Source organism: Orycteropus afer, unplaced genomic scaffold, assembly GCF_000298275.1.
Source record: "Orycteropus afer afer isolate SDZICR_OR568_19922 unplaced genomic scaffold, OryAfe1.0 scaffold00033, whole genome shotgun sequence".
NCBI classification, from domain to species: domain Eukaryota; kingdom Metazoa; phylum Chordata; class Mammalia; order Tubulidentata; family Orycteropodidae; genus Orycteropus; species Orycteropus afer.
This window is the reverse complement of record NW_006921620.1, coordinates 1258549-1276067: the sequence shown is the minus strand read 5'-3', so window position 1 is coordinate 1276067 and position 17519 is coordinate 1258549. Positions and strand designations below refer to the sequence as shown.

At 34.9% G+C, this 17519-nt stretch overlaps 1 protein-coding gene across 1 annotated transcript in view; it reads left to right on the top strand.

Annotated features, from left to right (window-relative positions):
- The window catches only part of HFM1 (helicase for meiosis 1), a 116901-nt gene that overhangs the window by 48837 nt on the left and 50545 nt on the right, over positions 1–17519 (top strand). Inside the window, exons 23-28 of the mRNA XM_007936041.2 lie at positions 9250–9347; positions 10370–10501; positions 14944–15029; positions 15260–15343; positions 15474–15631; positions 17148–17251. Of these exons, the coding sequence (XP_007934232.1) occupies positions 9250–9347; positions 10370–10501; positions 14944–15029; positions 15260–15343; positions 15474–15631; positions 17148–17251 (662 nt within the window). The remainder of the gene's footprint in view (positions 1–9249; positions 9348–10369; positions 10502–14943; positions 15030–15259; positions 15344–15473; positions 15632–17147; positions 17252–17519) is intronic.

Genomic DNA, 17519 nt, shown 5'->3' with positions numbered 1-17519 from the left:
TCCTTCAAGGCTCAGGGGTCCAAGATTATCTTCTGTGTCTGTGTTAATTGGTTTCCCTTTTCTTTGTTGAAGAGGGTCTGTGCAATCCTTCTGCCTAGTCTGCCATCTTGCCGGAACCCTTTTTTTTGTATAGTTTTAAAACTTACTTTAAATTTGCTTTCCTTAATACCAAAAAAACATATTTATGTAAAGATAAAGAGTCAGAAAGTATATATGAAATTAATTTGCAAGAACTCTCAGATTTTAATTAAATTTGGGGATTTGTGAATTATTTTTTGTTAACAAGCATTGACAGTGTGTTCTGTTGAGAGGCAAGATTGAGGATAGAAGAAAGACAAGCACCTCATATCAGGAGCTTATGAGTTAATTGAATGATACCATGCATATAAAAATAATGGCCAGTATAAAAACACATGTAATAAATATCTATTGAGTGGTAGTGGCATTCTGGGAGAGATGAATAATGAAAGTAAGAGTATGAATGTAGAAATGGCTCTATGGAATGACTAGTCTGCCAAGAATGGAAAGTTTGTGTAGAGGAATAGTCATTGGAAGAGTAAATTAAGGTTACACTGTAACTTGTAGTGCTTTTACCCACTTTGTAATTATAAATGCAATGATGTTCTTTTCTGCTATGATAAAAACTTGGGTTTCTGAGTACTTAGATTTGTTTTAGAATCTTATTTAAATAATGCACTTTCAAGTGAAAGCTAATTTTTAAAAAAATGTGGTTCAATAAAACCGGTTAGCCGAAGAATTCCTTTTTCCTCCTTAGCTGGAGGAGGTCATTCTTTCTTCTTGCCATCTCATTGAGTTTTATCTCCCAAATACCTTGAAGTCTATGAAACAAACTTCTTACTGTTGTATACGATTCATCAGATCTCTAACTTGGACCACTGAAGTTAATCTTCTGGTTCTGAGCCATATTTCTTTAGAAACTCAAATATCTTTAGAGATATTAGAGATCATATATAACTCAGCCCACTTATTTGACAAATGAAGACAGATAGGTTGTGACTTGCCCAAGGTTTTGTAGCTCTATGGGGGCCCAAGTTAGAACTGTAACCCAGGTCTCTTGACTCTCTTAATATATTTTTTTTCCAATATATGCCATTGTACCAATTATTGAGTCCAATAAAATCCAGGTTTTGTCCCCCAGGCATCATCTTGGAACTCTTTGCAATTTCAAGGCTTTCATTAAACTTGCCTTAAATTAGATCATTCACTTTTTTAATTGGGGCTTTTAGATTTAAAAGTTGATGACTTTATAATTCTTTTTATACAGATGTGATTTCTACTGTATAAGCAGTATCATACTATAATTATTGCTCTGTGATATGTCATGAAGATCTTTCTATATTAGTACACATATGTAATAACCTCCTGTATTTTAATAACAAGTTTGAATATATTATAGTTTACTCCCACTTTTTCCTATTGTAAATAGTGCTGAGATAAATTTTCTTGTACATATGCCATGTTTTCAAGGATTTCTAAGTGAAAGATAATGCATGTGAAAAGATTTGAGATATTATGCCAGTGTGGCTTTCAAAAAGACTTCTCTAAGTTCCAGTTTCCACTCAAAATGTAAAAAGAGACTGTTTTCACATACCCTCTTTAATACTTGTATCTTTAAACTTTTTGCTACTCTAATAAGTAAAACAGTATTTAATTTGCATATTTTAAGAGGGAATATAAATATTATTTAGTTTTATACAGAAAATTTTAATTGTTACATATTGGTATTTTCCTTCATGCTTCTAGATTTTGTGTTTTGTTTGGGAAGATCTTTGCCATACTCTATTTCTTAGGGTTAGATTCAGTTATACAAAAACAGTAATAAAATGAAATAACAGTAGTGTAAACAAGATAGGCTATTTTTCCTCTCACATAGTAGACAACTCAAGATAAATGCAGATAGCCTCTGGTTTCCAACTTACAGACAACTGGTACTTGCCCTTCAATGTTACATAAATTTGCCCTCACTTGGAAATGATTGAGCCAACACCTACTGGCAAGAAATTTTTAATCACAATCATCTTCACTTTCTACACATGCAGCTTTGAATCACTGAAAAGGCTTCTAGACTTATCATTCACAAAAATAAGGCTAAATAAGACCCATATGCACCTGTTCGAATTTATCTAAAATTCAATGTAAAGACACATTTAGGAACTGATCTCATTCATAGCCTGGAAACTGCTTGTAGTCTAAGGGTAGATGTTACAGCTTCCTGGTATCATCAACATTTGGGTTCTTCTTTCTGTTCTGCCATTTCAGCAAATGACTTCTACTCTCGAGGTCACCTCGTTGTCCAAGATGATTGCTAGAGCTTCAGCTCACTACATCTGAGTTTCCTCTCTTTTCATATACATACGAAGTTGCAGTGTGTAATTTATGATATTATCATTCTCAGATGTTTACTTATAGATGTTCAGTGTTATAATTTACTGCTCAAAACACTACCATGTAGCAGGCTATAAAAGACTAAAAGAAAAAAATAATAATAAGGTATTTGACTTAGGTCAGAACTGCCTTACAACAGGGCCTTCAGATGTAAGTTGAAGATTACCTTTAATTGAGAGTAATTTACAGTTATTTTTTTGTTCTCTCATTTTAGTGTTAAGATTATGTAGCCTCGGACTGAGTTGAGGTCAGCTCTTTTTTTATTTAGTATTTGTTATTACTGATGATGCAGTACTGTGTATGTAAAAGTGTTTATCTTTGTTGCCTCTACCTCTTGTGTACTTCTGTGTCTTCCTTTTCCTTAGGGTTAATGTGTGGGTAACTTGCTTTTGATATATGGCCGGCCTTTCCCTTCACCCAAATCAATACTTGTCTCTTATCTACAAAGCAATTTTTCCTCCTCTCCCCTCCTATCCCTGGTAACAAACAAAGTTTCCTTCCACATGTAAACCTTTCCTCAACTTTACCAACTTTTTCTGTATTCTGGAACAATTTATATAATATATAAGTATTCTGTTATTGGTAGAACTTTCACACACAACCATGTGAGCTAGTACCATTTGGGAGACTATATCTTTGACTATCTTTTATTATTATTTTTTTTTCTTTAAATTCTAGATCATGGGTACAGAGAATTGAATTAATCGTAATCTTGTGTCTAACAACACAATTATCATTAATCCATGCAAGGCCCTCATTATGTTTATCAATTTTTTTCTACTTCGTCCTTGATCCCTGTTTCCATTTCACACCATGCTATGGGTTTATAGTCTTTATATTATTAGTATTTGTATATCTTTGAAAAACTTTTTTTTTAATTTTTGGAAGTGACAAATACCATTTTTCTTAAAGAAACTCATTCTGTTTCTTTTCTCGTTCAGCACCTCAGACTTCTGTATGTAATTTAGTTTATTCCTTCTCATTCTTGCTTGATATTTCATTTTATGCATATCCATATTTCACTTATATGTCTCTTAATGATACACAGTTAGTTGACTCCAACCCCTTGCTGCTATCACTCTTTTCAGGACTTCATGAAGTTAATTAACCACTCTGTTTCCTCAGGTCTAATGCCTACAATCACAATACCTATTTGATAGGGTTGTTATAAAAACTTAGCACATAAGACAGTGACTGACACATAGTAGTGTTCATTATATGCTAATGGTGATTATTTTATGGTCATTATTAAAATTCAGCCACTCCTCGGAAGGAAGGTTGGGCAATCCTACTTCCGTAGTGATACTGCCTCGGAAACCCAAGGAGGGGTCGCTATGAGTCGGGGCCGACTCGATGGCAGACAACAACAACAACAATTAAAATTGCCAGTGTTTCATATATGAGAGATAGAGATCAAAGATTTTTCCCTAAATAGCCATTTTTTCCAACACTATCTACCAAAAAAATAAAACCTTTCCTCACTGATTGGTAATTTCACCTTTCTCATACTAGATTTCCATAAAAACATAGGTCTATTTCTGGACTCTCTATTTTGAATATTGTTTTGTTTGTCCTGTGCCTGCACTGCACTATTTTTATTACTATGACTTTGTAGTATATTATAACATCTAATAGGGTGAATCTATTTGTTTTTTCTTTTTTTATTAAAAAAATCATTTTATCTGTTTGTGAATCTTTATCTTTTATATAAATGTAGAACTTGTTTTTCAGAGTGTTTTTAAAAATCTCTCTGGAATTTTTATTGAAATTACATTGACTTTACAAATTAGATTGGGAGTATTGACATATTTACAATATTAAGACATAGTTTCATGAAGATGGTTTCATTTATTGTGTTATTTTATATCCTTTAGTAGACTTTAACTTTATTCCTCCATAAAATTCTTATAAGTTTTTGTTAAATTCACTCTGATTCTTTATCATTTTGGTTATTGTTTTGAAAAATGTCTTATTATCTATGTGGATTCTGCTGGTATAGAGGAAAGCTATTAGTATTTATCATTTGATCTTATTTTGAGTATCCTTACTGAATTCTATATTGAGTTCCAATAGCTAGTTGATTATATTACAGTTTCTATGTGTATGATTATAACACCTGCAAATAGTAGCATTTTATCTCTTTTCTTCCATTTCTTACAACTCTTTTTCTTTTTCTTGTTTTATGGCTTTGATTAGGATCTTCAGTGTGCTGTGATGAATAATATTGGTAATGGCAGGCATCTTTATCTTACTATCTTAAAAGCAATTTACCTAGCACCTCTTAACATGGATGAACTTGAAGGACATTATGCTGAGTGAAATAAGTCAATCACAGAAGAACAAATACTGTGTTAGTCCAGTATTGTAAAAAGTTGAGGAAAGGTTTACATGTGGAAGGAAACTTTGTTTGTTACCAGGGATAGGAGGGGAGGGGAGGAAAAATTGCTATATAGATAAGAGACAAGTATTGATTTGGGTGAAGGGAAAGGCCATATATCAAAAGCGAGTTATCAACACACTAACCCTAAGGAAAAGGAAGACACAGAGAAGTACCCAAGAGTTACAGGCAACAAAGATAAACACTTTTACATACACAGTACTGCATTATCAGTAATAACAAATATTAATCTACGGGTAGATACATAGGTTGATGGACTGAATGAAAAAGTAAAAATAATTTACCTAAACTTCCTCCATTGTGATGTTTATTATAGATTATTAGTATCTAGAATTTATCTAGTTTTTAGTCTTCTTTTATTGAAATGATCAACTGTATTTTCTTTAAATTCACAATGAAGTGAATTAAATTGGTAGATTTTCTAGTGTTGAACTAGCCTTTTTTCTCTAGTGTGAAATCTATTTGATCATGAAATATTTCTTTTAATGTACTGTAGATTTTGGTTAACTAATATTTTAGTTTATTTATGTTTACAAGTGAAAATTCTGTACATTTCTTTCCACTTTCTTATCTAGAATCAAGTTGTAAATAAAACGGATTAGGCAGCCTTAGGCCTTCCTGGGAAATGACCTCATGATCTGTTTTCTCACAATATCATTTGCTCGGAAACTGCAGAGTTAAGATAAAAGTGGAATGTTTTCTTTGTCCTATTTACTGTGAATCCCCTAATCTGTGGGTATAAATCTGGTTTAGGAGATCTGTGAGTTGGCTTACAGAATTTTGTCATGCATGACTGGCATGATATAAAAGATTGATGGGAAACCAAGGCAGAGGGTTTTGTCACGGTGACCCACAGATACCTTGACTTACGTGCCTCCGGTGGGTGTGGGTGAAGGGCAAAGAAGCAGTATACTTAAGTAGGAGCTGGGACTTCCAATGAGTTGATGGTGCTCTGCCTGTTATATTACCTGGTATGTATCCTTCCATAAAGTAATACACATAGTGTTAGATCAACGCTTGTTGCATCTTGTGAGTTTGGTTGCCTATTCAAGCCCGTGCACAAGGTTATTTTAAGAAAAGAAGAAAAAATATAATAATAACTCATTGCCATGGAGTCTCACAGTATCCCTAGAGGACAGAGTAGATCTGCCCCATAGGGTCTTCAATGCTGTAAATGTTTATGGAAGCAGACTGACAAATCTTTCTCCTGTGAAGTGGTTAGTGGGTTTGAACTGCTGACCTTTCGGTGAGCAGCAAAGAGCTTAACCACTATACAACCGGGGCTCCTCATGCACAAGGTTATGCCAGCCTCATAAAATGAGTTGGGCAGCTCTCTCTCTTTTTTTTCTCCCTGCTCTTTCTCTCTCTTCTTCCATCTCACCCTTGTTCACTTTCAGTCTCTCACTTTAAACAGTGTCTGTACCATTAAATGGCTCTGTATTTCTTCAAAGTTTGGTAGGTAATTGCTGATGTTTTAAGTATTTTAATGGTTATTTGTCTTTTCATATTTTTTTGTTTATTCTTGTTTCAATGTTGGCATTTTAAATTTTCCCAGAAATTTATCATTTTAGCTATGCTTTCCAGTGTATGGCATATAATGTTTCATACTACTCCTTTATCATATAATTAATCTTGATTATTTCTATACATGCTTTTCATCTGTATTTTATTTATTTGTTCTTTTTTTTCCTTTTTCCTTCCTTATCTAATCCTACCAGAAGTTTGCTTATACTGTTAATTTTTTCAAAGAACTAGTTTTTATTTTGCTCATGTTGGACTGGGGTAGGTGCAACCCCCATGCTCATCATTTACCCTGGCTATTCAGGCGCTCTTTTCCTGTTTTTCTATTCTGTGGTGATAGGAAAGTATTGACTGGCCTAAGGTAAAGTAGGCCAGGAAGGAGTATAACTAGAAAATTGTCTCCTAGTTGGTCTTGGATCTCTTCTCACTCTGTATTGCATTTGTTTCCATACATTGACCTTAAAAATTTCCCTATCCAAGGAATTTCTCACTTCTGGGTTTAGGTTCTGAGATCCATCTGCCTCCTTTTTGGGTGTTTGTAAAAGCAAGTTTGGATTTAGGGCAGAGAGCCACTAATTTCCCCTTCACCTTCACCTCCTGAATTATTTCAGTGATCAGTTTTATTTTACAAACTTTCCTACTGACTTTCTAAAATGTATGTGATATTTCTAGTATCTCTGAAATTATTAAAGAAACCAATGTTAACATTTAAAAAGTTTCATTTTGAAACTTTTTCTGTATGCACTACTAACTGTTACTCAATTGTTATTTATGTAAGATTGTGTGTCTTTGTTTATGGTGGTGTTTTTTCTTAAATATTCATTATTTGCTTTTGTATTTGCAGATGTGTTTGCCTGTCTATTATATTATTTAAAATTTCTGATGATTATGGGGAAGCAGTTAGATTTGCTTTCATGGAAGTATGGAAATACCTTATAATCTGAGAATAAAATCTCCCTGCCTCCCCTGGCAGCTGGCAGCTACCTGGAGCACTGTTCTGCCTGTCTGGCTTCAGTGTCCACACTCCCTGCTCTGACCTCTCAATATATACCACAACTACATAGTGTTTTGTTTCCACAATTGCAAGAGAGTATCAGGGGCAGACTAGCCTCTTTGCTCAGAATACAGCATTTCAGTGAACCACTTAGATAACCCAGGACGTTCTTTCCTTTTTGATCCATTGATTCTTCTGCATGTATTCTGCATGATCTCTTCCAGTCCCAGTTTTCTTCATAGTTTTGTCCCTGTCTGATAGACCTTCTGATCCATTAATTTCATGTGCCATTTTGATCCTATCACAGTTGTTTCTTTGGACATTTTCATTTTGTTTAGACAGCAAAAATGGCTTCAGAGTAACTTTTTTCTCCTCTCAAGAAAGAGTTGAACTCTTTATAATGCACCTTTAACTTCTCTTCATTTCAGGAATTTCTACTTTTTCTATACATAGATCTATTCTGAACAGAGTTTGTTTTTATTGACTTGGCCAGGGACAGAATTCTTTCAGGAAGTGCTAGTATAATTTGTTATTTGTTTGCTGACTGTAAAAGCTTAGAACAAGTCTTAAATGGCTCAACTAATAATAGCAATGATTATGAGAATGGCGCAGGACCAGACAGTGTCTTGTTGTGTTGTACATAGGGTCACTGAGTTGAAACTGACTCAACGGCACCTAACATCAGCAACAATTATAATAAACACTAGTGACAACCATTTCTTGAACATTTACTCTGTTCTAAGCACTGCATTGGCTAAAGCACTTGACTGCTAACCAGAAGGCTGGCGGTTCAAACCCACCAGCCACTCCTCGGAAGGAAAGGTTGGGCAGTCCTACTTCCATAGTGATACTGCCTCGGAAACCCAAGGAGGGGTCGCTATGAGTCGGGGCTGACTCGACGGCACATAACAACAACAACAACAAGCACTGCATTAGATGCTTTGTATTCCTGTGGCAGAAACTACTAGTTGACTGTTCCAGTATCTATTCTCACTAATACGGGAAAAAAATTACATTTCCCAGCTTTCTTTTTAGCTGTTGTGCCCAGTGACTATGATTTGGACAATTAATTAGAGGTACACAGAAATCTGTGTTAGTCTTTCTTGAAGGATGCTGAAAGGAGTCAAGTGGGAAACAAGGCTTTATTTTCCTCCCACATGCTGCATGAAATGAATATGTAATGACTGAAGCTCCAGCAGCTATTTTAGACCATGAGATGGCCCAAAGATGGAAATCAAACAACGCAGAGCCAGAAATACAGAAAGTGCCTGGTTATCTAGTGACTTTGGAGCCATCATAGTAAGGCCTGGACTTCCTGACTCTGATTTCTTTTACATAAGATAATAAACCATTGTGGTTGAAACCACTATACTCTAGTTATGTTGAACCTAATCATAACTGAATCAATACTTTAATTTTTTTGATTCTTAAAATAATCCTGCTTTAGTCATTACTTAACTACTATGAACAGAACCCTCAGCTCCTAACACTGTGCCCAGCATTCAGTAGAAACTTAATTAATATTTTTTGATTAAACAATTTATATTTTTTTTCCATATCTTGAAAGGAAATAAAAAGCCCAACGACAGAGATATATTGGTGGAGAATATGGTAACAGTTTAAGAATTTAAGGTAACTTAGTGTATCAGCATAGAGATTATAAAAAAGTCTTGAGAAGAAATGAGAGTTTTGAAAGAAAGAAAGTTGAGTGAATAAAGATAGGCAGAGAAATAAGGACTAAAATTTAGATGTTTGGAAGAGGTTAGGAAGAGGCTAGGAAGAAACAGAAATGTAATGATGTAAGATACAGAATTAGCTAGTGTTAAGAAATCAAGACAAATACTAAGAAGGGATATTTCAATCAATGATGTCAAATGCTATGAGATAATAACTTTTAAAAAGAAACATTTAAGTTTTTTCTTTTCTCCAGTCTTATTCAGGCTCACCTGGGATGCATTCCTATACAAGACTTTGCTTTGACACAAGATACAGCGAAGATTTTCAAAAACGGCACACGAATTACAAGATGTATGTTAGATAGTGGATTATTTTTTTAATCTCTTTTTCTTTATTTGAAACACACACACAAACACATATGGCCAGAGTAAATATCCACTCACAATCCCACAACTCAAAATATTTATAAAATAGGAAGTAAAAATCTTTTAAAGAAAATGTGTGTGTATAGGCTTAGATAAGGCACTGTATTTTATTTCTTTTGAAAATCTGATTTTCATTTGCTTCTGCCTAAAGGATTTCATTTGGAAATGTATGGGAAACCTAATAAAAAGTAATGTTCTCATTTAAATTTTTTCCCCAACCAAGAGTGAAATTTTATTTTAATAATTGAAAAGATTACTATATGATGCACTCTCTTCCATTTTCATGACCAATATTTTGTATTAATAGTCTTCTATCCTACCTCACCTCCATTTTCAGTACAGATTCTTTAGACTTTTTCTAATGCCTTTCAGAGAGAGCAAGCCCTATTAATCTCTTCCTCTGTTTCTTTATATCCCCACTCCCCTCTCTTCCTTTAAAACAAAGTGGGAGAATATTATAATACTTAATATACTTGCATACATTCCTTCTCCCTCTTCCACTTAATGATAACATAGCTACAGGAATTTAACCTTTGAAACAACCTTGGAGAAAAAGTATGAGTATACTTACCCAAATGAGGCCATTAAAGATCAGAAACTTTACAAACTTTGCCAAAGAAATTTTTTAAAAAATCAGTCACTGTTAAGTGGCAGAGTCAAGGTATGGGCCCAACTCTGCCATATACCACAGCCCATGTCCTTCCTCATCTCCCCCTGGAATCATGGGGTTTTCAGAGAAGAGAGGATAAACTTGCTGACCATCTCCCTCTTTTTATGCACTGTCTGATGATTAACATGAAAGTTAGCAAGTCTATCTAGTCTTTGGATCCAGTCCATCAAACTTCTGGGTCTCTATAAATTTAGGATAGTGGGTTTTTTATATTTTTGTAGTAAATTAGTATACTAGATTTAATCTTGGAAACTTTTTTGTTGTTGTTGTTGTTTTAGGGTTGGCAGATTTTGTGGCTGCTAAAGAAAATAATTTCACTGTACTATTGAACAGTTTGATTTTAGCTAAATGCTTTAGGTGTAAACTTTGGGAAAACTCTCTGCATGTATCCAAACAGCTGGAAAAAATTGGTAGGTATTGAATATAGGTAGGCAGTTTATCAATGTCTGTAATTCATTATTTCATGGTTAAGAAAATGATTGTATAATGATTATAGACTTTGAATGAAAATGTGTGTGTAAGCTTAGATAAGGTACTGTATTTTATTTCTTTTGAAAATCAGATTTCATTTGCTTCTGCTTAAAGGATTTCATTTGGAATTCTATGAGTTTCTATATGAAATTATAGAAGAAATTATATAGAAATTCTATGAATTTCTATAATAAAAAGTAATGTTCTCATTTAATTTTTTTCCCCAACCAAGAGTGAAATTTTGTTTTAATAATTGTGAAAAGATTACTATATGATGCTCTCTCTTTCACTTTCATGACCAATATTTTGTTTTAATCTCAGTGACAAGGCTCAGAGCTAGCAGCTCTGCCACTCTTAAGTCATTACAGAAAATGTCAGTTATTTGTATCTTAACTTTTTCTCCTTTTTTTTCAATAACAGTAGGATATTATTATTGATCTTCATAGAGATTCTCTAAACAAAATATTGTGCCTGGTTATTTCCTGTGTGTTAGGCCTAGTCCAGGCTGTATACTGGAAAACTTCCATGAGGTAATATCTACAAAGATTGAGATATGACTAAAGCACTTTGGATTTTTCCATCATGGTGCCTTTGGCTTTGTGACCCTATTTTATACTTCCTTCTTAGATAGCCAGAACTCTAGAAAGAGAGTTGTTTTTCCAAGCTTTGTTAGTTTTACAATTTTCTACATGTCTTGGGCACATTAAAAATTATGTAATGGGTCTTTAAGGATTGTTTTTAAAGCCTATTATCTTCTAGATAACACAAATCTCTAATTGTCTTATGAGGAAGTCCTCTTTTTATTTCCATGATATTTGAAGTCAGTGAGGTGGCAGAGGACTGACCAGGAAGTCTTTGGGACTGGGGTGAAGAAGGAGATAGGCTAGTGAAAGTAACATAAAAATAGGGGAGAAATTCCTAACAGAAATGTTTACCTTCCTACAGAATTCCTGAGTAACTAAATGTCATACCCATCATACAAAGGCAAATTTCAGAATTGGGGAAGAGGTTCCATATAACATTTAGAAAATAGCATCTTACAGCAAAATTTTGAAATCAGATTTAATGTTACTAATAAAATTTTCGTCATACTTGAAAAAGCCAGCATTTCTGACTTTCCAGGAAATTGTCAATCTGAATATCAGTTACATTCTGTCCTGTCCAGATTGTCAAACACTGAACTATTATTCACATATATTCAATACAACTGAACATAAAAAACCAAATATTGTCTAACAAAATTACATAATATAAAAATGAAAAGATCAAGACAAAAAGACAAGTCTGTGTTCTTACTGATTATTATGAAAAAGTAACAAGGTATTTTAGGGAGCAGGATTTTGTTGTTATTAGGTGCTGTTGAGTCATCTCCAAGTCATAGTGACCCCATGCACAGCAGAACGAAACACCGCCCGGTCCTGCACCAGCTCTATGATCCTTGCTATACCTGAGTCCATCGCTGCAGCCACCATGTCAGTCCATCTCATTGAGGGCCTTCCCCTCCTTCATCGACCCTCCACCTTACCAAGCATGACATCCTTCTCCAGGGAATGGTCCCTTTTGATAACATGACCAAAGTAGGTGAGATGAAGTCTGGCCATTCATGCTTCCAAGGAACATTCCAGCTGTACTTCCTCCAGGATAGACTTGTTAGTTCTTTTAGCAGTCCATGGTACTGTCAGTATTCTTCAGCAGCACCACAACTCAAAAGCATCAATTGTTCTTGGATTTTCCTTATTCATTGTCCAGCTCTCCCATGCATATAGGCGATTGAAAATATCATGGCCTGTGTCAGCGCACCTTAGTCTGCAAGGAGACATCTTTGCTTCTCAGCACTTGGAAGAGGTCCTTTGCAGCCGACTTGCCCAGTGCTCTACATCGTCTGATGAGGGAGCAGGATGGTGGTGTAAAATATTGCATGCTCTCATTCCCTTAAAACCATTCTAGAAGAAAACAAACAAAATTGATGACATTAGTTAAAGGGTTGAAGGACCAAAGTGAACACTGAATCAAGAAAAAAGATAGCATACAGACAGCAGGAGAGCAGAGTGCCCTTCACCCTACCTCCATTTAGCATAGCATGACCTTGTTGGGGTGGCTGTATCTGGTGCCCTCAGGCATGGAGTCCAGGGATGGAGCAGCACAAAGGACACAATAGACTGGGGTACTGCGTGTTCAGTCCTGGCATAGAATGGCACAGTGGCATGCTGTGGATAGGGCCACCTGAGCAGTGAAGCCAGGAGCGAAGAGGCCATCTGAGCAGTGAAGCCAGGGAGCACAAAGTTGGCTGAGGAGCAGGCAGACTTGGGACAGAACAGCAAAGTGAGCTCAGCATGGACTGGAACCACCTTGAATACAGGAGGTAGCAGTGTGATGAGTACAGCATGGGTCAGACTGTGCGTGGTCAAGCCTGGGACAGAGAGCTGTGGTGAGGACAGTATGAGCCACAAGCAGGGAGACCTTGGAAAAGACAGCATGACAAGCACAGAGCAGTTCAGAATTTGTAAGTCCCTAGAATATCAACAAGGTAAATACAGTGTGGGATGGATTTTATGAGCAGTCAGGCCTAGGTCAGAGAGACACAGTGAATACAGCACAGACCAGAACACCTGAGCAGCCACACAGACAAGGCACAGGGTGGCATGGAGTGTCAGGGAGTAAAATTCCAATGAGTACCAGAAGAGAACATAACAGTGAGCACAACACAAATCTGAATTCCTGAACAGTGAGGATACGTGGTGAATTGTCAACAGCAGCTGTTTTTGGTGTGGGACTCCAAGTGTGGTGCTGTACCACTGACGTCCCTGGGGAGGGAAACTTGTGGTGAATCTTTGGCAGCTGCAGCTCTGGGATGGGGAGGAGTCTGGCACCAGAGTTGCATGGCCTGTGTCCATAGGAGAAGAGATTTTAAGATGAGCAAACAAAGACAGCCGGTGATCCCAAGGGGAGTGGGAGATGTTGACACTGGAGAGACATAGTACCCTTGAGGGGAGAGTCCTGTGCCAGAGTAACATAGACAGTGGCCTCAATATCTGGTGGTGAATCGACAATGACAGGTGATAAAAAACCATAGAATTTGGTGCTGCAGTGGCACTGCCAACACCCTCAATCAGGGAACCTAGAAGTGAGAGATGGCTGGCACCCATGGGCAGGGAGACCAGTAAGGAAAGGACAATAGCAGGTGCTCCTATATGGGGAGTCTGGAGCTGATGTAGAGAATCACAACTTTCAACAAATTGAAATAATAACGATAAAGTGAAGGAAGAGCAAACCCTAGGGAAGGAGAAGAATCTAATCTCTAGTGCTACCGTAGTAAAACAGTATAAGGTCTTACACAACAAACAATCATAAAGTATAAGAAGAGGGAGGAAAGAATATCCAAGCAAAAAACCAAAAGAGGAGGACAGAAACCATCCCCAAGGAAGAATAGTTAACAGAATTACTAGACTAGACAAACCCACAGTAGTAAGCATACTGAAAGAGTTAAAGGAAAATATGAAAAAGCTAAAGGAAGTTGGAAAAAAGATAAAAGAACAAGAATTTCAATAAAGAGAAACTAAAAAGAAAAATAATGGAGCTGAAAATTACACTAACAAATGAACAATTACCTGCAAGGACTCAACAGCAGATTTGAACTGGAAAGAATCAGCAAACTTGAAGATAGAGCAAGTGAGAGGATGCAATCTGAGGGGGAAAACGAATGAAGAATAATGAGCAAAGTTTGAGGGATATGTGGGACACAATCAAGCAGAATGATATACATATTATGTGAGTCCCAGGGACAGAAGGAAATTTTGAAGAAATAATGTCTGAAAATTTCTCAAATCTGCACAAAATCAAAAACCAAACTTGCTGCCGTCACATCGGATCCGACTCATAGCGACCTCTCCTTGGGTTTCTGAGGCAGTATCTTTACAAAAGGAGATTGCCTAATCTTCCTTCCAAGGAGTGGTTGGTGGGTTTGAATGGCCAGCCTTCTGGTTAGCAGTCAAATGCCTTAGGCACAAATTTACACATTCAAGAAGCTCAATAAACTCCAAGTAGGATAAATCCAAAATAAGCCCCACCAAAATGTATTATAATCAAACTCTTAAAAACCAAGGAAGAAAGAATACTGAGGACAGCACGAGATACAAACTATTTCATACATTAAAAATACGTATTTTCTTTCATTTTGAAAAAATAAACAGGAATTCTCCAACTAGAAACTATTTGTGAAAACTTTAAAAATTAGTTATGAAATGGGCTCTTTAAAAATACTTTTTTTTTACTAATACATTTGTTAAATATATAGATTTAGTTTGAAATGAACCTAGTTAAATATATATATTTAGTTTAAAATGAATTGTCTAAAATTTGCTATTTGATTAATTTTCCACAGGTATGACATTATCAAATGCAATGGTTAATGCAGGTTTGACTTCCTTTAAAAAAATAGAAGAAACAGATGCAAGGGAGCTTGAACTGGTACTTAATACTCACTCATTCTTAATGTTAACCTGAATTCTATCCAAATTCTAAAGCTTACCTTTTATATATTTATTTATTTTCAAAAATTTCCTTCACATAGTCATAAATATTTTAACTTACTGAAGTTTTGGAAGATTAGCATTATTAAAATTACTGATTCTAAAAAGTATTTTACTAAAATTCATTTTAATATTGTGGTAAAAATAGAATGATATAAATGTTTTTAGATTTTAAATAGACATCCCCCTTTTGGAACCCAGATAAAAGAAACTGTGATGCATCTACCAAAATATGAACTTGAAGTGGAACAGGTAAATGTATTTTGCTTCTTAAGTGTTTTTATTGTCTCTAGGAATAAAGCTGTCCATAGCTAGGCTTGGAGCTGAGTATGAGTAATAAGGTTCCATTTAACATTTTTTTTTATTCTATCATTTTCTAAAGGTTGCAAGATACAGTGATACCATGGCAGAAATATTGGTAACCGTTAGTTTAAGAAACTTCGAACAGCTACAAACTAAAAGAACAGCACCAGATTCTCACTATATTACCTTAATAATAGGCAATACAGATAATCAGGTGGTTTTTAAGCACAAAATTATGTAAGTGTGAAATTTCTGATATTTTATTTCTAAGCATATACTGTAAATGAAAAATTTCAAGAAAATAAGAAATAAGATCACTATGGGATCAATTAAATCACATTTTTTGATACTATGAGTTAAGGCCAACTCGACAGCAAATAACAACAACAACAATAACATAATGGAGTAGTTTCTCTATTCATCTACTGAAAAATTATCACATAGATTTAACATTGAGTCTGTTTTAGATTGCATTATTCATTACTGAAATGAACAAAGTGTGAAATGTGTCACCATGATCTGAAACAAGTGAATAGATGACCCTTAGGAGTACTTATAGTCCACTGTTGCTGAGCTTTCCATTTTGCTGCCTTTTTCCATTCATTCATGGCCATACTACTCTTTGGATACAATACAATATTCTTTTTACTTACCTCAAAATATACGATTTCCAAATTAAAATCTAACAATTACTATAGCTATATTATAGGCTATAGACAACCAGACCAAATATATAAAGAAGCTACCTTTCTTTATAGCTAATTCTCTAGCATGGCGTTCTGTCATTTTTCTTCTAATATTATTTTCTCACAAGAATGAAGCCACCAGGAATAATATGTATGTGCAAATTGCAAGGATATCAATTATAACAATAGCTAATTTTTTTTGAGCACTTAGTAGGTTGCAGTTATTGAATTGTTTAATCTTTGTATACTATCATCATCCATATTTTGTAAAGGAGGAATTTGAGACAGAGTTTAGTCAGTATGCTCAAGGTTATAAGAGCTAATTAATAGCTAAATCTAGATTTGAATCCAAGCATTCTGACTCCACAGCCTATGCTCCTACCTGTATTTCTTGGAAATTCAAGACTGTCAGTGACTCTGAAATAGGAATTTTTCAGTTGCTGCCAGTATCTTCCAAAAATATCACATGCATGTTTCTGAAAGGTACATAAGTGACTGATAGGATGATAGCCCTTTCACTAGTAACTTCTCTTCTGCAACTAGCTATGATACAATTATAGAGAATATACCATTGTACAAATCATTGTTCTCCTGTGACTACTAAATCTGGTGGCAGTTCTGACTGTCTATGAGACTTTAAAATAAGTTCTCTTATAAAATTAGTCTCTGGTTGGTTCATGATATTATTAGATACAAACTGGATGATAGTGACTGTAAAGATAATATTGAAGTTATTCTCACAAGTAATTTGTCTAGTCAGTTAAATTGGTAATGATTTGGGAACAATTTCATGGGTTAATGATGGCAAGTATATAATCCAGGGAGGCCTAAAATGAGTCTGTGCAACTGGGCATATCTGTGGGATCAATGTGCAGTTAAGAAAATTATGGTTGATAATACTCCATTGATAATCCCATTTCTCTCTCAGAATTGGGGAAAAGCAGTTTTTAGTCATTAATAATTACTATCAATGTACCTACCTGAGGAACAATCAGCCTTTGAAAATTAATATATTATGTCCTTTAGTGCTTGGATCAGTTTTTAAATTATGCATTATTGTTTTTCAGGGATTCTGTTTTGTTAAAAGCTGGAAATTGGACAAAAAAGATTAATGTGAGAAGAACTCTTAAATCTGAAGATCTTAGTATAAATGTAATCAGTTCTGAATATGGTAAGTTAACTGAAGTAATGAAGTCATGAATGTATAATAGCATTTAAAATTTATTTCCTTTATGCTGAAACAGAAAAATAATAAAAATTATATTATGTAAAAATAATACATTTAGAAAATATGGGTAAACTTTAAAGAATGTTTCATACATTTAGATATGTAAAAGATATCCATGGCAGTTCTGACTGTCTATGAGACTTTAAAATAAGTTCTCTTATAAAATTAGTCTCTGGTTGGTTCATGATATTATTAGATACAAACTGGATGA